The 22,350-nt window shown below is 32.2% G+C and overlaps 1 protein-coding gene across 1 annotated transcript in view; it reads left to right on the top strand.

Moving 5' to 3' along the window:
- Positions 1-223: 223 nt before the first annotated feature.
- Positions 224-22,350, top strand: part of LOC118190740 (Kv channel-interacting protein 4-like) — a 445,497-nt gene continuing 423,370 nt past the window's right edge. Inside the window, exon 1 of the mRNA XM_085807168.1 lies at positions 224-304. Within this exon, the coding sequence (XP_085663294.1) occupies positions 283-304 (22 nt within the window). The 5' untranslated portion in view covers positions 224-282. The remainder of the gene's footprint in view (positions 305-22,350) is intronic.

Raw genomic sequence — 22,350 nt, 5'->3', positions numbered from 1 at the left:
TAAATTTTGTGATCTGCAAGATTTTGTTTTTTTATTTCAAAGGGCTCTGAAATCAAAGTTTAGCCTTTCTAACCCTTCCCAAAGAAGTAACCCATACATCGATCCCATACCTCACCTGTTGCCATCTATCAACCGGAAACGATTCCGGCTCCCGCGCATCCCGATTTCGGAACATCCTGCGCACGCATTCTTCCCAGATCCAGAAACCGTGCTTCCAGTCATTCCGACACAGAATCTGGAGCGGCCGACTAACCGTTCGCCAAATCTCGCGGCGTGCGCGACATGTTCGGCAGCAAAAAGAAAGGTAAGTCTTTGCACCTTAGTTATGCGCACTTCACGTGGCTATTTCACTCCATGGGCGGGCTGGAATATATTTTACTAGCAGTTTTTTGCATCAGTTTTTGCACGTTGTCTTCAAGAAAAATTTCCTTTCCGGATAAAAGACGGTATGTTTTTTTCCTATGTATTCACATGATAACTTATACTACATGGTCATATATGCATTCGTATGAAAAATCATAGAGTGTTTTCACTGCAATATCTTCGTTTCCATGTAAGACAGAAAATACGAATATTCTGTAGACTATGGGCTTTTGGGCTTTTTACGTAAATGATACAAACTGTCTTCGGCAACCTGATCTTAATAATATTGCAACAAGATAACTTAATTTTATTTCAACTCTTTTTTGTTCTTTTGATACAGTCGAACAAAATAATTTAAACTATCTAATAGTAGGAGAAATCATCTGTACTCCAGTATTATAATTTTGTGCACGTATGGGAAAGTCTCGACTTGTAAAATCACGATGCATAAAAGATGACACGATGTATTATGCATCATGATTTGGATAGATCTTTTTTTGTTAAGTATTAGAATTATTGTACGTGGAAAGTAATATTCCATTCAAAACATTTTAATATTTTTATATGTAAGAAAGTATGTCAAAGTAGGATAATGGTTTTTAAGTCTGTTAGTATAATGTAGGCTTCATACAGAAAGTTATTTAAAAAAATTTGAAAAAGCATGTGGAAATCAAGTATGTTAAGCATCACGACATGTAAGCGTGAAATGTAAGCGTAAAATGCAAAATACCTCTAAAAGTTTAGTAATTCGTATTTCAGAAATTCATTGAGTAATGTTTAGAACAAAAAAATTCGACACTGATAAAAAAAAGTGTATCTACTCGTACATTAAATTTTGATGCCCTATAAAGCAAAAAAGAGTTTGTAGGTGTGTTAAACTGAGTACAAAACAATTTATGCTCCAGATCATGTTGGCTGCCTCTTTTTTTCACAAAACTGGGTATAAAGGCGTGAAAACTAAGAATAAGAATTAAAATAGTTGTTGATAATAAATCTTAGCGAAAACTTATTCGAAAAATAGTTTTTTTATTATATATACGAATATAATTTTAACATGTGTTAGAGACAAAGCCATTCATACTATTATGCTGAGCGTAATTGTGTAAGTAAAGACTAGATCTTGAATGAATATCTGCTCTATTGCGCACATAGTGATATTTCATTATTCTGCACAAACTGAATGATTTTCTGATTTTACAAGTGTTAATGCTGAAAGTGTTGCTTCGTATTAATAAGTAAGACAAAATGTTAGAAACTAGTTCGAATTTCAGAAAATGAAATTTTGTCCTATTCTCAAACCAAGATTAAGAGATTTGAGGAAACTGAAGTTTTAAATTTGTGTAGCTCGGTAAAATGGAAAATGTTACTTTCTCCTTTCATAACAAATGACTGACATTAGTCAATTAAACTCAATATAGTTTATGAACCCAATTTTCTTTCTACATTAAAATCTGAAGGAAAAGTTTTTTTTTTGTAACTGAAACTCCAGATACTTCAGTTGATGGATTATAAATCTGTAATTAAATCTTTGAAAAGCTTATTTTCAATTTTAAAATATCTGTAGCACAAACATTTTTAATATGGCTTTTCTATTTAATTTTCCGGTATGTTCACACTTTTAACAAGACTTTCAATTTTATAGTTTAACTTAAATATGTTACAACTATTTCCTTGAAAAGACCTATTTAAAATCTTTCATTTTTTCAAAAATGTTTCAAAAATAATATAGATTTAAAATGCACAATTAAACATGAAAAAATCAACAAAACAAGACTTCTACTCTGAAAAACGATTTAATAAATTTGTGTTTCATCTGTAATAATCTATATAAACTTCGTTCTAATGAGAGCCATTTATTCTTGAACCAAGAATTGGTAATCGGAATTCAGATCTCCACAAAGGTTTAAAAATAGACGATTGTTAAGTGTATAGATTTTTAATAAATTACTGGTTTGACAGTATTGTGATGCACACGCGTATAATTTAAATATGGTGTAGATTTTTGGTTACTAGTGCTTCAAGATGGATCACGCAAGGAATTAAAATTATATGCTCGCTGCCATGATGTAACTTGCGATACAAATCCAGCATTTTCATCCATAATTGCCTCAGCATTTTTTGCACAAACATGGGTGCAATTACTCCATTGTAAAAGTCATTTAGTCAAAACTCATTACCTTTAGCAATAACGCAATTTTGTCTTATGTACGCTCCCAGGGGAGGATAAAACAATAATTCTTCATGTATACTTCCTTAGTCACAAATGCATACCTTATATACTCTATCAATTAACTCAGATAGAAATATCAATTGTTTGTTGTTGGTTGTTTCAGCAAAATGTGGACAATTTTTAAGACTCGTAATAAGCTGTTGCAAGTGGTCATTACTTGCTTTAGAAATTCTTTAGAAACAATATCACTTGATAAAAGAGATTTTATCTCCGTAGTCCTTACATAAGCTATTTACCACTTTTTAGTTACAGAAAGCAGGACAAGCTCTTCTGTGGATTAGGGCATTTCAATTTTTTGAACTTAAATTAGAAGTTTCGTAAAAGGGTGCAAGTTAATACATTTCATTGATAGGAGCAAAGTTCTGAAAACGTTGTTTTATCTAATTTTATGATTTTAGAAATAGCCCAAAGTGTCCTTTTGTTTATTACCATACATTGAATACTTGGTACTAAGATGTCCGTTCAGTTTAAGTAGTTACATATTCGAAGGAGCAAAATCTTGATTACAAATTAAGCGTATAATTTGTACCAAATCATTAAAATTACATATAAATTCCAAATAACAAGAATGAAGTGACATACTTTTTTTCTTATCAAGTCTCACTTTATGAAAATAACAACGTTGAGTAACGACTTTTTGAACGACTTTTGTAACGACTTTTGAAGAACGCTTGACAGAAGAGCTTGAAAACTTTTCTTTCTCCTATAAAACAAACAAAAAATGCGTTAATTCAAAGTAAACTTTAATGAGAAAATGTATTAGATTTACCATCATTTGTTGGTGATAAAAACAAACGAAGCATGCCCAGCTTACTAAATAATTTTACAGCCAGCTACAACCATTCACATTTTAAGACGCTAGTTGAGGCGAATTGGCACACTATATGTGTAATGTACCAAACTCGTTTCGAATTAACTCGATTTATAAGAGGTCAGAAATTTTTTAATTTTGCTAAAATTTCTGAGATGCCTGAATATGCATGCTTCCATATGTTGTCGCGACCCAGACGTTGAGAAATCATGCTGTAAGACACCATAACGTAGAAACTCGTTTTCTAAAAGCAAGAATATTTTACGAGAAAATTCCTTTCTTAAAAGAAGATAACTTACTTTTTAATTTAATTTGTACCAGCTGTTTACAAAAGAAATAAATTTATTAGTTATTTAATTTATAGCAAAAGTGCAGTTGTTTGATAAGAATTGTTCAGTTAATTTCTTCCTTCTCCACATTAACTTATACGGTTAGCGTTACTGCAGAGCTTTAAGAATTAACATAAAAATTGATATCATTAAGAAATAAACATATTTTACTTTGCAAATGTGTCTTATTTTTATATACCAAATAGAGCAGTTCTTATTTGTTACTTTTGATACAACATGCTTTAAAAGAAAGAGTTAATTTTCGTAAGATATTAAAATACTTTTTATTTCAAAGTGAGAACCTAATGCATTACGAAGCGAATTTGCTACATTATATTGTTTCCGCCAGAATGGCGTTTTGTCGGTATTCAGTAAGCTCATTTTAAATATATTCATTTAATGAGATTTGATAATGAGATGAAAACTGAAACTGTTTTAAACCAGTAGTTGGAGTAATTATTTGCTGATATTTATGCTTTCTTTAACTATATCTTTAGACGCATTGTTTAATTATATAGTAATTCAAAGTAATCATTTGATAATTTCCTGTCTTGTTTTTTATGTAAATTTTTAAAAGGGTTTTCTTCTGATTTTTATAACAGAATATTAAAAGAACAAAATATGGCAAAAAATTCGAGAAGATAGGTTGGAATGTGCTATTCCCAATACTTAAACATTTTAGGTTTTAAATGCAATAGGTCTAAGAGATGGAATAGTTTAGATGGGAGTTTGATTATTTCTTATAAGTACGTCATTTCCAGAATTAGATTTTATTGAAATTTGTTCAATGTTACTCAGTTTTCATCAAACTAGCTCTTTGGAAATTGCGGAAAAAGTATTCATGAAGTTATCATTGAATAAAAGGTAATTAATGAAAATTTTAATTGATTTAACGGAACGGTAGTAAAATATTTGGGTGTATTGATATAAGGAATTACCTGGTTGCTTTTTTCCTTTTTCCGTCTAGAGTTTCTAATAACTATTCATTTCTAGTTTCAATGATAGCGTATTTACATGCTAGCTTGGGTTTTTACTTGTAGAACAAATGTGAAAATACCTGGAACTTTATCACTTAATACAATCTGCCTTGGTTATTTCATGATACTTATTGTTTTGATTGATCGTATAACAGAGATACTGAAATAAGTGTCATATTTTGCAGTTTGATGTACATATGTGCAAGTATTTCACCTTCGTCAAAAGTGAGCAGTGAAGAATTAATAACTTTTTGTAAAGCTTACTTTCAGATAAAATTGCGAAAAAATATTTCTTGGCCTGAAATACCATATGTTGCCAATTTTTGCGATTCAATCCTATGCGCAGTTTTTAAATGCATAGAATAACTTGAAATAAAATACTAAGCTTTTAAATGAAACTAAAAGATAAGTTTAAATAACTGGATTGTTTTTTTACGTATTTCTAAAGTTTTCGTCATTTTTGTCCGCATATACTCTTACATTATTGTTGAAAATTATTGATGTTTACGTTGTTAATTAATAAAAGTGTCTCGTATTACATTATACCACTTTATTTAGCATGGTTTTTATATCGAGAAAAAACCAAATCCTTCTTAATCTGCATTTCAATATTTTCCCACTATGGCGATCCTTTCTTAGTCTATCAGGAAAAAAAATTAACTAGCTTAATGATTATTTTAGCAGCTTCAGCTATATTGTGAATTAGTAAAAATTACTTTCATCTAATTTCTGTATAGAATTTAAAATGAGAACAAATATGTTATAAATTACCAACATGTGTACTCTCTGAATTGACTTAGAATGCAATATGCTAGAGATATGTTGTTACATATGGCTTTATTGGAAAGATCAATCCAAACATATAAAACAGCTCAAGTGTCACACAAGAACAATGATAAATAACGAAAAAAGACAAACATTCATACAGTCAGACTAAGAATAACTGAACATGTGAACAAAAATGAAAAGTTACAAATTTAAACAACAAAGAAAGGAACATAAGAGATGCAATCTTTACAACGTTGAGTGATATTTTTTGAGTTGATACTAGAATACTAGAGTTGAGTGATACTAGAGTTTATTAAAGATCTGGCATTCCAATATAGTTCACTTATCTCACCACGTTTCTGAAACTCTTTATCTAGTTCTGGGTATATAAGAAGATGCTCTGCATTCGAGATATGCGTTTTGCTTAAAACAGTGAAAAGTACCTTATATAAATTTTTATACTAATCTTAATCAAATTTTCTCTCCTTATTTAATCTTAATTACTGTTCATATTTTTTTTCGATGAAAAGCAAAAGAGAAGAAGTTTCTCATTATTTTCAAGGATACCCATGTCTTTTTAATATTTTTTTCTTTTGCCAGATATGATTAAAAGAATAAAATAAGGTAATCATAATTTTCTTCCCACTTTTATAGATTAAAAATTGTTATAGTAGATCTGTAAGTACTGAAAAAAAAAATTCACCGTTTAGCGAGAAAAGGAAATTTTTCACATTTTATCAAGTTAAATACTGACAGAATGATGTAAGTTTTATCATCTTAAATGAGATAGGAATTTAGCGTTCACCAAATACGCACAAAAATTTTACATGAGGCAGTACGTTGAGGTATTAAAAGAATAGACAGAATTTCATTTTGATTATTATAAGTCCTAAAATTCGATCTTGATTAATTATACATGCTAAAATTTAAAGAAAAACTTTTTTTTTAATAAACTTAAAGAGGCTACTAAAGCCGATTGTTTGTACCCACATCCATAGGGAAGCAAGTGATATTAAAATGATTCATATTGCGAGGAATCTTATTTATATTAAATAAATAATTTTCCAAATAATATTTAACATAAGATTTAGCGTTACTTACTTACGACAGGGAAAATCGATTATTGGTATTTGTATTTATAAATATGTCTGTCATACGTTATTGACTTCTATGTTTAAGGAGAGATTTTTCCTCTTGTAAAGATCAGATATTATCAATATCGTTTTTAAAGAGCTTGTAAATTTATTTTAATCGTCTTAAGATTATGGGAAGAATCGCCCCGAAATGTTGAAGTACTTAATAGAGGCCAACTTCTAGTCCGAAGCCCCTCGTAACATTTTCGCTGTTTGTAGTGTCTTTCTCACCATCACACAGATGCAACATTGGTCTTTCTCTTGTGGGATGCCCTTTGCAAGTGATAAGAAGGTTGATTGACGGATGAGTTCTGCCATTCCCGACAGATGCTTGAGAAGAGAATACTCGGGCATTTGGAAGAAATTAAAGAAATAAAAGACTGTACACAGAAGCATGAGCTGGAATGGTATCAGAAAAGTTAGGAAAGTTCTATCAGTTGCTTAACAGCTAAGTTTCGCATGTACTTTCGAAGATAGCTCCCATGTGCGTTGCTTATTTAAATTAAGCTAATAAATAGCAAAATCTAGTTAAGAAAATTATAAGAAAGCTTTAAGTAAACTTTAAGAAAGCTAACAAGAAATTAAACTATTTTGCATACAAAATTGCTGGAATGAATGCAAATCCGAGGGAGATTTCTTTCCAAGGTTCTAATCATATCTTCCTCTTTAACTGCTAACTTATTAGCAATCATCAATTCGTTGTTAGGTCAACCCTCAATGAAATCGAAGCGTAAGCTGATGTTAATATTCCCGAGTTTATCAGTATTTTATTTTGATATTACTGAACTACTAATTACTGACTTGACTTCTCAATAATAAGAGTGCGACTGGAAAGCATATTCGTAAGGTAAGTGTGCAGAACCATAGTAAAAATTGATCCATCAGCAGGCAAGAAATGTCATTTGTCTTAGTTCTTTCGCTTTTATATTAATGAATGCGTTAAATAATCAATTCATAGTGCAGAGTGTGTTCGCACATTTTTTAATGATTTTAATGTAGCAGAACAATAAATTACACTGAAGGTATTATTTTATAAGGACTACCAATTTCCAACCTTAATTTCATAATAATTGAAGATTTTTTTAAATTTACCATAGGAAATATTTCGCGCTCTCTTTTTGCTGCTTATTTAGGCAATTTTAATAGTTTGTTTTAGGAAAACCCAACTATGATCATAAATCTGAGCTTAAACTTTCTTTAGACTTTTGAAACCGAGTTTTCAAGGCTTCCTTTTCTGTTTACGATAAAAAATTCATCGTTTCTGTTGCAATCAATCAAGTATAGCTATATTTCAGTCTCTTCAGCAAAGTCAAAACAAATTTTCACTTTTTATGCGATAAAGGTTTTTGTCAAAACTTCAACGTCTGGTCTTGCTCTATGCCACATGTCTTGCAAGACGACGATGAGCATCGTATTTCTTTGAACTTTTTTTCAATATTTGTTTATTGCTTTATTCATGATAGAGACAGATATTTTTAAAGCTAATTATATTGTACGTATTTAGTTGATTATTTATAAAGGCCTGACATTTGATACTTAAGCCATTAGCCTTCTCACTTTCCAGTACTTCAGAGTGGGAGAATAAAAAAATATTTCGTACAGAGCACATATTTAAATGCTTTTTGTGAATGGGTTGTCTCGATTCACAAACCAAAACGCGATGGGAAATTTCTGACTCTAATGTAAAATAGATGTTCATTGAGGCAAATTAGTTTAGGTTAGGTTATTTGAGTATAACAAAGCACATAAGGGCTATCATTATAAGAGGAGGAATGTTTTAATGTGACTTCAGTAGAAGCTGGCTCATATTCAACTTACGTAAGGGATGAATCACGAAAACCAGCTATGTAGCCAGCTGTTCGTCTGGGTTTGAATTCGTATCAAGCGGTCTTAACCACTCGGCCACTAGTGAGGCAATTATGTTATGATTCGTATGATGATCAGTGCTCATAGTCCATTTTGTGGGGATATCTGAGAGAGGAATGAGTATGTAAGATGGCTTATATAATATTTATCACTAACGTTATGACATATTTGATGGTAGGATTTGTTCCTACTTTTAATGGGGATAATTTATATAGAAATGCGTGGGCTTGATTTTGCTAATAATAGCCTCTTTTTAAAGTGTTTATCGAAAATACGTGGCTAATTATTCAGCAGTAAGAATTATGTTACTTCTTCATCCCAGTAGAAACTATGTTATTTGTTATGTAATTATTTATATAATGCAGATGAGGAGCTGCAGTTCTTTGATTATTGAAACAGAAAATATCATCTCAAGAAAATATTATTAAAATATAGATGAGTATGTGTAGAAAGCCACAGATTTTGAAATCATTTCAAGACCTTTTCTCTAAATGAATTGAATACTACGAGAAAGATTATTTACTTCTAGAAATAAGCTCAGTTTCCTAGTTCAGAATAAATACGAGGAATGCAGGTAGGTAGTGTAATAAATAATTTATGGAGAAAAATATTTTTCTTTTAAAAGCACGTGGCATGTACTCTTTAAAAACTAAGAAATGACCAGGCAACGACAGAAAGCCAAATACGGCGAAATACTGGTGGCTCCCCCAGAGTTCGATCATAGCTGTTTCTTTGACTGGTTATAAAAGATTCTTTACATGTATCTAAATTCTAGTCATTTCTGTAAAAATTCCAGCATGAAGAAGTCCTGTATCAACAGATAATCCTAGCTTGCTTTGCCAAAATTAATTAATCATGTCCATTACTGAGAAATGAAAAAAATGCTGGATAATTTTCTATATCGTTCCGAACGAAAAAGAAAGAGAAGCAGTTTAAAAATTTGGTTACAGCCGAAAACATCGCGGACGAAAACGTCGCGGAGAAAACAACGCAGTGCGAAAAAGTCGTGCTACAAAACATCGTGGGAGAAAACGTCGCAAAGAGAAAACATCGCACTTCTAAAACATCGTGGTACAAAACATCGTCGTCGAAAATAAAACGGTTCAAAAACTTCGCAGTTTAAAAACACCGTCGTCGAAAATGTCGTGGTAAAAAATAAAGTATCTACAAATCATCGCATGACGATAACATCGCAGACGTGCTTTTTTCAGGCTTTAATAACTGTAAATGGATATTCCCATAATGATTTGTGAGCACAACATGGAAAGAAGGGTAATTTTTTCTTTGATATTCTTTATGAACTAATGAATGTTTGCTGAAAAAGTAAGAAGGAAACTTAAGCATAGAAAATTAAATGCAACTTATTAGATTATACTTTTCATTAAAAATTACCAGTAAAAACTTTATAAAAAAGGATTTATTAATGGCCTTTGTTATTTAACTATGTCGGTTTAAAATTCTATTAAGTGCTATAAGTTGCAATAATTTTCTATGCTTAAGTTCCTTTTTTATTTTCTCAGCAAACATTTATTAGTTATTAAAGAGTATGAAAGTAAAAATTATCCTTCTTTCCATCTTGCGCTCACAAATCATTAAAGGAATATCCATTTAAAATTATTAAAACCTGAAAAAAGCATGCCTGCGATGTTATCGTCATGCGATGATTTGTAGATACATTTTTTTACCACGATATTTTCGACGACGATGTTTTCAAACTGCGAAGTTTTTGAACCGCTTTATTTTCGACGACGATGTTTTGTACCACGATGTTTTAGAACTGCGATGTTTTCTCTTTGCGATGTTTTCTCCCACGATGTTTTGTAGCACGACGTTTTCGCCTTGCGTTTTTTTCTCCGCGACGTTTTCGTCCGCGATGTTTTTGCCGCGATGTTATCGGCGGACACCACAAATTTAGCAATTAAAATACATTACCTGTGTGATGAACATTATCATTGATGTTCTTCATTATCAATGAGTATTTATATAACTCATTTAGTTTCGAAATGAAAACTATTTTATCTTCATAGGTTATTATCCTCAACACAAGAAACTACATTATATTCAAACTTTGGAACTAAAATTATTAAAGGTAATTTTATAACGCACAAAATAAATTATCTATGCGAAGGAAGAAGGTCGTACTTCTACTGATAATCGTACTTCTACCGTAATGATGTCGTACTTCTACCGTAATTAACATGATTAAATGATATAAAATTGCTATAAAATTTTAGTATGTATATAAAATATAAAGCAAATTAAGATGTTATAAGACTTTATGTTTTTAATACACAATGTATTAAAAACATAAAGAAGTTTTGGAATAATAAGGCTATTTTTGCAGTTTTAAACGTCATTGATAGGACATAACAATGTTTCAGTTAGAAATTCCGGTTCACCTTGTAATATTACAAACTTTGAATGTACTGCAATGTGTCTGGAACGTTGAGAATTGATAAGCGAATAATTATTTCAGAGAAATAGAAACGTAAACGTAGTAACTTTAACTCAAAATTAACTGTTAAAAAATTAAGATAAACCTTACAACCTTTCCGTAGTAAAAACATTAATGAATTCTCTACTGAGGTACTACTATTAAAAATTTGTATTACAGGATTTTGCCCATAATAAGTTGGGATTATCCTGATTCAATAAGGCATGGAACAATTTTATTTAATTAAAACTAGTTTTGTATTTCATTTTTAAATCAGCAGCTTAATCCTTTATTACAGTCTTACGATATATTCAGCATCTTCCAAAACTGATTCCCAAGGGAATTTACATTCGCTAAGTTTACCTGAATTGAGGCCATTTTTTGGATAAACTTCTGGTCATGCCCATGGCGCTGTTGTTCAAGGTTAGACTGGATGTTAGGAAAACAGCTTTCATATAATTTAGCTTAATAAAGTAATTCAGTGCAATTTTTCAAGACAGATTTCTGATTCCACTTTGACATATATTGAGTGAGGTTCTAAAGGGTGATCCTCAACTATGAAATATGTTAAGTAAATAGCAGGTAACGAGGCGCAACATCATGTCATTCAATAATTAAGGTAAAATAACACGCCGAACAAATATTAACTTAGAAGTCAAACAATAAGCGTTATATTTGCAAATGTTTACAGATATGTGTAATGTTTTTCTGTGAAAAATTTGCAAATATAATGCTTATTGTTGTTGTTTGACTTCTAAATTAGTATCATGTCATTCCTTCACCTGAAGAAGAAGGTTGAAACTAGACCTGAAAATGTTTAAAACTTACCGCTGATTCTTGTTGCCTTAGCATCTCTGATAACAATACTCAGTTCAGTTGGCTTCAGTGACAATACATAATATCATATTAATAATCAACTGGTTGTGATAGTGGAAGTTTAGGGACCCATCTATATACTATAACATGGTTTGGAATAATTCTGGAATCGTTCTAACACGAACCATCATCTATTCCACAAACAATTCGTCAAAAAGTCATGCCATATGCTTAAAACTTCCAGTTTAGATTTTAACTCAAGTTTTATAGAAGTGCATAAAATAACATCGTAAGGGGCAATGTAGTTGATATAGTAGAGCGAGAGGCACTAATGTATCTGTCGATTGTTAAGCGTTATGCTGTTATCACATCTACAGACGCGCGCGCTTACCCGGGACAATTCCGAGAAACGAGATTCTAGTAGCACGGCTTTAAGCGGCAGGCTTCCGAGAAATGTTTCGTCTAGCTAGGAGGAACGTGTCCCGGCTACGAGCAACATTTTAAAACTTTTCCCAAAATGTTCCGGCTGGAGACGTGTTCCTCGAACGTTCAACCAATCAGACGAAAGGTCAGCTTCTGAAAGATCACGGGTAACTTTCAATATGGCGATGGCTCTCACTGTGAAGTGATGGACGGTGGAAATAGAGGCCGATTTAATTATTGCTGTTTTATTGTAATACAATTGCCTGAGTCATTTTTTAAATGTGTATATTCATTAAATATATAATCGTGGAAATTTCAGAGTTGACATTATTTTACGACGTTCTTGCATTTCGGATTTGTTTAAAAATTTTTCGTAGCCAAAAGTTCGCCAAATTTGTCGTATTTCGTGCTGATCGTGTATTATAACACTGTTATGTAATAGAATTTTATTTCTTAAATTTAAGTTGAATAATTTTTTAAAATCTGTTTGTATATGCGCGGCTTTTCTCCTAATTACTTATCTTTTAAATTGTTAACTGCATAATCAGTGACACATTTTAAACAGCATAAAAGATGCATACAAAAGAAAAGCATAGCTTATGTAATAATGAGAATACTCATTAAATTTGTCTATTATTTTCATGTTATTAATGAAATACTTTTTAATTATAAATACATTAGAAACTATACTTTTATTGGAAATGCTACATATTGAAACATTGAAAATTTATGGATTTATTATTATGCATGATGGAAAACATTTGTATATACATTCATTAATATAAATCTTATTCATTACATTAATTCTAATAAATATATATTAACAACTTCTAAAACATCGCATCTCTCTATCTGTATGTAAATATATGACTTATTAGATGTGTATGAATATATGTATGAATACAAAAATGAACATTGCCAAGAAGTTTATTTGAAGTTACTTTTAATTCATATAACGATCATATGATTGGCAGCAACTATAGTTATCAGTTCTTTGCAAATTATTATGGGTATGTAATAATCAGTTGAAAAATAATTGATGAGTATTTGAGTACTAAAGAGTGTACACATTTTGTTATTGGGTTAATTCATAATTATATCATACGTATGATCTACGTAATAAAAACATGACTAATAAATAGTAAGAAATGTAACAGCTGTGCATTTATAACATTTGATTACTTAAAACAGCGCTCAACTGATTATCACCTTCATGTCTGTTTACATAATGAATTGCACTTTCCAATTAAGTGCACGGGCCTACTAGTGGCCGAAGCGTCGTTGAACACTGTTAGTTCTGTCTCAGGTTAGAATGCCGCGAACGGGCTGGCTACATGACGTTTCCTTGGTTTGCCCCATTTGTAACTGGTATACGAGCCAGTTTTAAAAAATCTTCTACAAAGGGATCCCTCCTGTTGTTATCCCTCGAGGCTTTGCGGTAATCACATAAAACCAACTGAGCACACCAGCGGCCGAGCGGTAAAGTCGCTGAACACTGGTAGTTCGGTCCGAGGTTCGAATCCCGCGAACAGGCTGGCTGCATGGACGCTTTCGTGGTTTTCCCCATGTGTAACGTGTAGACGAGCCAGTTTCCCTTAGAAAGTCCTCCCCGAAGGCATCCCTTCCCTTAGGCAGATAGCCCTAGTGTGCTTTGCTGTAATCTCAATAAATCAAACCATAAAACAAACTCATGATGTGAACACCTAATTTCTGGAGTTGGTATAAATAATGTGTTTTAGGTATATTACCGAGTGTTCTATGGGACAGTAAACAACTCGCACATGTTTGATTGCTCATGTATTCATATGCTTTATTTGATCTTCATTTTGCTGAATAGTATCTGCTGGCTGTGAGGAGGTAAATATCAGCCACATAGATTTTTGTCATTTGAATGGACAGAACAGTAATTATGAGCCATAAAGTTAGTCAGAAAATGCTTTCACCAGGTCACAAATTTTGCAGTGAGCCACCAAATTTTCATCGAAATGCAGACAACAGAAAATACACATAAGCGATGTGTGATAAATAGACTTATCCAGCACATGTTTTTAAACTATTCTTAGAGTGTATACAGAATTTGGCTATTACTGATGTAATTGATTGCTATAACCAGAAGTGTGTTTATCTGTTACATGAAGTGCCAGAGTGGAGATCAAAGTGATTAACTTGATAGCAATCACCTTTCTATTATCTTCCATTACTAACAATAAAGTTTAAAACGAAAAGCGTGTGAGCGATTCAAAACAACACGAAGAAGTGAATGTCACTTGAAAGGAAACGTCACTTTCGCCAATCTAAGCGATAACTGATTCTTGTTTGGCTTTCAGCCTGTTTGCCAAGTGAAGATGGTAACCCTATTTCGCCAAAGGCCGTTTCTCAGAACTGTTGCTACAAACGTTTTGTTCCGGCAACAAACAGCTAATGTGATAACGGCTTTGTGCTGCATTTTGAGTTCTGAGTAAAGAAGCTTGAGTTCTGTGATCAGAAACAGATTCCAGTCATGCTTCAATCACGTAATGTTTCACTTAAAATAATTCTAGAATTCAGATTATCTTTGAAGTTCACACAATGTAATAAGAGAATTATATTTACGATGATAGTACCTAAAATAACACCTGCAAATAATATCGCCTGAATTTGTCATTATTAAAATACGCAAGTGATTTCCTAATATACTGTTTCATCTATGTGGTTTTTAGCAAAGTTATATGACACGTAGCGAGAATTATTGAATTAAAATTTCTGTCATTTTGCATAAATAGGCTTTCAAAAAGTGAACAACGTAATATGGTTTGCGATTTATAGTTTATCCAAGTATTCATTATATTCATTACAACTAGAATGTTTTAATTATTAGCATTTTATTTTCGCTTTTTATTTATTGCCGCCTTTTCATTTATTTATTTTTTACTTTTAGTTCGGAGCCATATTTTGTTTGTTCTTCAAAACATTGGTTCAAACCGCAACGAAAAATGAAAATGCTTGGCCTTAATATTCTTTCCACTCTGCTTAATATAAACGAATCAGTGAAAATTTTCAAAATATTTAAAGCATTGTAAAAATCTGCCGATGAAACGACTGAATATGAATGTTAAATTATGAGGGAAAACACAGAGCTTTGTGAGCTCAAGATTAAGCACTTTTTTTATCTATTTAAACAGAATTAGGTATAATTTTTTTATCTAGAGCGGATTCAATTTAAAGTCGTCTTTTTGCATCTGTTTGTTTTACGGTTTATTTGCGAGGAGGGCTCATGCGAACTCTGATAGTGACAGATGTGTAGAAGAAAGACTTTCCCTCGCTAAAGCAATAACATTTTGAACAAAGATAGAATAGAGTTTTATTTCCACATAAATTAATAGTAAATGTGGCTACCATTCAGTGGAAAATTTATAGAATTAACATAAATAATTTTTAGGCATTTCTCATCATTCATGTAAGTTTCGAAAGCCATAATTATATTTGTTAGAGAATTTACATGAGTAAAAATGGAAATTTTGGATACTAATATAATATTTTGGTCATCAAAATGAATTTAATGAATTTATACTTAACAGCGCTTTCTGTTTCTCAAATGTTCCAGAAAATGTTAAGATATTCTTAAAGTAATTCACATTAACGCACTTAGCATTCAAAGAAATTTTAATCATTTATTTTGCTCTGAAAAGGAAAAGATATTAGAAAAACATATTTAAAGACATATGATAACATTGTAATTTAGCAAATATATACACTCGATTTCCAATAAACTGGGGAGGATTAACCAGCTTTCCTATTAACCGAAGTGCGGAACAATAGGAAAGTTACTGCACTTTGTGAAACTGCAAACTATCGTCGTAAGATGAAACATTCCAAGGAAAATGGAATAGCAGATGATGTAATGTTTTGAGGGAGCAATTTGTTTTATTCATACTAGTATATGCTATCATTGTTCGTAATACAGAATATATAAATAGTGTACAATAAAAATGGAAAAGTTCTAACTAAGGTTTTAATGAGAGTTTTACAGTGACATTATTCACGTCCTTTTACAAGAATTATTCTTTAATGACAATTTGGTACTCTGTTTCTTCATTTCTAATGATGTTGGTTCTTTGATTTACAGCACATTATTTTTGTTTCAAATATTATTTTAATTTACGCAACCGAATGAATTTGTTCTTTAAATTAAACTGCTTGAATACTCACGCAAATTGTTTATATTAATTTTTTAAATTATAATAAGATATTATTATTTTTTGTGTCTTTTAACTGCCCTCAGATTAATTATGATTTTAAATTAACCGTAGGTATCTTTTCTGGTATTAATTATGCACGGATAACATAAGGAATGCTCACTTTCTTCACTGCTAGGCATCGGGATGTAAGTGGTAGCATATCTAGCTAGCAATTGGAAGATCCGAATTCTAAATTCTGGCAAAAGCATTGCTGATTTTTTAAGAAGCCTAATAAAAACCATGGCCACCGTAATCTGTTGTGGATGAGAAACAGGAAAAATTTATAGGAGAGAGAAACATGAAAAATCAGCGATGTCTTCTCCAGGGTTTGAACCCTGGACCTTTCGACTGCTAGCTGGAAGTGTTATTTACACCACGAAGGTCCTCAATCATGAAGGCTAAAATTACATGCATTATCCCCCTCCTTCCATATGAGGGCGATTGGATAAGTAGGATACCCTGTCGCTAAATACAGGCGACGGTGAATTATTATCCACCACAAGCCTGCCTGAAATGTCGTGGACGATTATTCATGGCCGTTGTAGATTCATTTTAGAATTTTTGATCTAGAAACGAAAGGAAGCAGCTGTGCCCTTGCCGAAATTCGAACTTCGGAACGTCCCTTTACTGTGCTGAAAGGATATTATTTACCCAACGAAAGCCCATAGTGAGGAAAATGAAAACTCCTGATAAGTTTACGCAAGTAAGCCACGAATCCTGCAACAGATTAATGCCAATATTCTACCAATTCGCAGTTGGAGGTTTAGGAGCCGAAATTTCAGTAAGAGTTATAGAGAATTCCGAGGAAAAAACATATCAGATCGAAATACTAATGGTCGTCGTTCTCTAGACATTGTTTTAAAAACATAATATAAAAATATTCCCATCGCTCATTTTTGGTGTTAGTGGCAAGACCTAAAAAACGCTGAAGGGAAAAGAATTCTTCATTATTTAAACTATAACGTTAACCATGTGCCATATAACTGTTTAGTAATTTACGCTTTTTAGGCCTAATTTATGACTCTGTGCCATGATATATTTCGTTAGTAATTCTTTATTGGGAATACTTGTGAAAAGTTGTTGTTCAGCTTCTTTAAAATAATATGTTTCAGTGGAAAATATTACATTATAATTCTCAAATAGATATTTTCGAATATTTCTACATTTCCAACATCTTTATACTTTTTTCAGCTAAAAATGAAATGAATTAAAAATTTAAAAGGTATACTTAGTTACTGTTTGGTGGGAGCTTGCTCATTAGCTTCATAAATGCACAGCATAATTATTTCATTAATGAAAACTATGTGCTCGTCAGATGTGAGTTTTCAAATGGAATATACTAAAAACATATATAGAAATTCCCCCTTATAGCAGTTAGGGTTTGGCTTTAAATGGATGATAATGGAAAAAAGAGAGTGTAAAATAATAAGGGAAATTTTAATTAACCGAACTCGGCGAGTAAATATTAAATAAATAAATCATTAATTTAAGGAATTACTAACGAAATGTTTGCAATATAGCGCATACGAATAAATATTATTCATATTTTCTTCAACCTTATAAGTGTTCATAATAATAAAAGTTGAATGAATATACGCATTGAACTTTCTAAGTACTTTTTGCTCTGAAGAACAACCGGCCCCTTCCTTGATTTTTTTTATCATCCATTTTTCCCTCTCTATTTTAAATACATTTCTCTTCCTTTTATGCACTTTTCCATAAAGCTGTCACCAATTTTCGTGCTTTTCATGTCTTTCAATTTACCCATTGCTTTTGCTGTACTTCTCTCCAATCTGACATACTTGTACTCAGCCTTTCCTTTGCAAAACAAAGTTAAGGTTCTTTCTTAATGTGATTTATGTCAAATTTATAACAGCGTCCGAGTCTGAAAAACAAATACTAGATTAAAGAAATTTACAGCAAAAGTTTATTGATTGCGACGTTCGTCTAAGGTTCGAATGGCTTGGTTAAACTGATTAAATTGATTTTTGCCGTAAACTCGAAGTTTAACTTTAGCTGAACGATTTTGAATACATTCGAGACATTGACTAAATATTTTAAAAGACTTTGAACCAGGAATAGAAATCTGATTTTATGAAGATTTTTATATGTGCTGACAGGGCTTATCCAGTCAACGTTCTGTTTTATTTCTAAATATGCATTCCTGTGGTACAAAACTGACAATTACCAGTTATAGACAGAAGTTATTGCAAATCAATCATAATTAAGGCATTATTATAATTTACAATTAGTAATTGATTTTATTAAGACACAATAACACGCCGAATAAATATTAATTCCGAAGTCAAACAACAAAAATCAGCGTTATATTTTCAAAATTTTCACAGGACTAGTTTCGATGGTTTTTACCGTGTGGTGTTGCGCGGCCCCAACCTACACGTAACAATAATAGTGACTGCTATGAACTGGAAAGTACACAAAACTCTTAAGGGTTTAACTCCCTTTTTATTCTACTTTAGAAGTTACAGATGCGTGCACTTGACGCTCACAAACTACGCCGACCCGGCGGTAAAATAAAAATAAGAAACTAAAAATGAATAATAACAAGTTACTACCTACGAGGCTCTCTAAACGTAACTAATCCTAACCGCGTTCTAAGATACCGCTGATATTTCAGCAAACTTCTGAATATTACGTTGAAATATTTAACTATCCACCGAGGCAAGCACACAAGCCGAAACGCGTGGTTCTTCAATTTCTAACCAGCCACTTCCACGCTCGTGAAGCAAGAAAGCACACTTTCGAACTCGTTTCCCTTCTATTTAACTCAGATTACTTCCGCTGACAATTTTGAATACTTTCCGTGTTCTACTAAAATTTACATACTCTGGCATTGGCAATTCCAGGGGAAAGTAAGGCTTGACAGGAAAGATAGTTTAAACTTAAAATAAATGTTAGTTAAAATAAATATAAACCCTTCAACCGAACCACCATCCTCAGCTGCAAAACCACAAAATGACAACCGCACATTTTGCGGTTTTGCAGCTGAGGATGGTGGTTCGGTAAAAACCATCGAAACTAGTCCTGTGAAAATTTTGAAAATATAACGCTGATTTTTGTTGTTTGACTTCGGAATTAAAATTGATTTTTTATTAGCTGATTATACACATAAGCAACTTAGCATGGCGAATACGCATCTAATACAACGTAATATTATGGTTACAAGGCAGTGAAAGATTTAAGGCAACTTTGATCTGATGTGGTTGTGATTTATCATTTACAATACTGCGTGATCTAAATACTGGTTGTGAAAATAGAAAGAAAATTAAAAGTAAGGCTAAAAATGTTTTAGTTCCCTCGTATCAAATATATATATCATAAATATAAACCATGTGGTTTGTAAACAGAAGCCTCTGAAATGCAGCCTAAAGTGTATCTAAATCAAACCACTAAAACTGCGGAAGTAATTAAAACGGTAAATAAAACTGTTAATATCGCTCTGTCGGTTAGTAACATTAGTGTCAACATTTCCCTGATTTTTTCAAACAAAAATTAAAATTGTGACCAGTAAGTTCGGAAATTTTTATTTCAGCTGCGAGATATCTAAATATTAAGGAATGGAAGTTGTCACGAAATGAGAAAATTTAAAAATGTAACGAAATCTGAAAGTTCTTGCGCAATTAATAACGCTGCAATGTTCCGAATCTGAAAGTTCCTGCGCAATTAATAATGCTGCAATGTTCTGATTCTGAAAGTTCCTGCGCAATTAGTAATGCTACTGTAGACATATTAGGATTTTTGGAAGCAAGAGACTTGAAAAATGAGCAACACCTTCGCCGGGAATCGAACCACCGACATCTGGAATACGTGCCCAGCGTGCAGACCACCACACCACGAAGGCACGCTAAGAAGGCGAGAGAAATACCTTATATACTCCCCCTTTTAAAGGGCGGCTGGGGTTTAGGGGACCCAATCACCAAATCCTGGGTGTGGGGAATCATCATCCAGCACCCTTTTAGTTCGGGAGCCACTGTAGAGATATTGGGTAGTTTTTCGAAGCAGGCAAGACGAAAAATATGCAATGCCTTCGCCGGGAGTCGAACCACTTACCTGTGGAATACGCGCCCAGCGTGCAGACTACCACACCACGAAGGCGGGAGAAATATCTTATACTCCAATGTTCTGAAATCTAGAATCAGAAGTTTTCTTATTATCTAACATTTTCACTACCTGAATTTATTTTATTAGAAACTTATTAAATGTTTCTTAGGCCTCTCATACTATTAAAAAATATAAGTTTTATAAAAACATGTTAAAATTAAAGCTTTATAAAGGAAAGGGGAAACAGTTAATGTTATTTCCACAGAGGTAGTTATTTTTTGACCAGAAATATGCTTTTCTTTCATAAATATATAGTAGTAAAGTTTACAGTATTAATGCATCTTTATTTTCTTTCTTTATCGTGTATAACTATGTTCGTCTCTGAGTACTGAACGAAAGCATGGATAACTAAACTTTGAACTGTGACAGAATAACCTGACCGAAAACAAGAAGAAGAAATCGTAAGAACTGAAAATCAACTTTTAGAAAATGAGTAATTTTTACAAGCAATTCTATTGGTTTCCAGGAAGATAATTTTTAAGTGTTTCGATTTACAGTACATTAAATGTTTTGAAACTTAAGCAAACTCCTATCTTAAACTCACGTTCTTTCTAGTAAAAAAAAAATCTGTCCATTTTGATAGCGTCCAGCACAGGTAATTGCAAGGAATAAAAAAAATATGCATCTTTGTATCTGGAAATTGTAATTTAAATAGACAAAATAAATGATACATGGTAATATAATGCCATGCGTTGAGCATAATAGAATGGAGCACAAAGCCTGAAATTATAAGCTAAGTTCTTAAACAGTTGAAATTAGGATCATTAACTACGGAAATATCACTGCCTGGATACGTTTCCTGAATAATTTTGCCTAAACAATGTTAACAAATACACTCATGTCCATAAATTAAGGATAATGCAAAATCAGGCAAAGGAAGAGTTAGAAGCAAAACAAAATTGACTTATTTGTAAAACTTATTTATTAAACAAAAGGTAAAAAGCAAAAAAAGATGCTATATGTTTGATATTATTAAAAAAATTAGCGATTTTTTCTCCCTGGAGCAAATTACAAAAAAAACCTATTTACAAAAACCAATATTACATGGTTGGTATGAGTGTTAATTGCATGTCTGCCAGACGATGCAATACAGTCCGTACAACTCCTAGGCACGCTGAGTATCAAATTATCGATCTGATCTCGGGGGATATTACACCACTCAAAAAGCAATGCTCTCCGAAGTTCCGGTAGACATGTAGGAGGAGGTTGACGGGCTTCAGTTCGTCGGCCAAGCATGTCCCACACGTGCTCTACTGGATTCAAGTCCGGTGAGAATGCTGGCCAGTCCATACGGGTCATATCCTCCGATTGAAGGCATTCGCTTACGATGTTTGCACGGTGGGGACGGACGTTGTCATCCATTGTCCAATTTTCTACAAAACTTTTCGTATCGCTGTACATACCTTTCCAATAATACTTAGCTTTTACAAACTCATACGTCTTTTGAATACCAAAGTGAGGCGCATGAACTGTCTGTAATACATCTTTAATTAATGCCTTAGGAATTAGAATTTTATTCTGGATACTTCTGTCTTTCTTTCTAATATTTACAGGTTTTAATTTTATCATTACTACATCTGTATGACTATCAATAAAATACTGTTCTACACTTTCTTTGTGGTTATCCTGTAATTTTTTTATAATTGATTTTATGTCTGGATCACTTTGCTGTTTACTAATTATGTTTTGAATAGACAAATTATCATTGGTCTTAAATATATTTACATTGTTTACCACTACATCCTCTGAAACTCTTGACAAGTAATCTGCTGGGTTTTTTAAACCAGGAATATGCTCCATCGTGTATTGAAATTCCTGTAAATATAACAACCAGCGTGCTACAATATCTGGCTGTTTGTCA

This window comes from Stegodyphus dumicola, chromosome X1 (assembly GCF_044657685.1).
Source record: "Stegodyphus dumicola isolate Sdum_Otavi_A_Nest chromosome X1, ASM4465768v1".
NCBI classification, from domain to species: domain Eukaryota; kingdom Metazoa; phylum Arthropoda; class Arachnida; order Araneae; family Eresidae; genus Stegodyphus; species Stegodyphus dumicola.
Note: the sequence above shows the minus strand (reverse complement) of the source record. Positions and strands in the feature narration are given on the sequence as shown.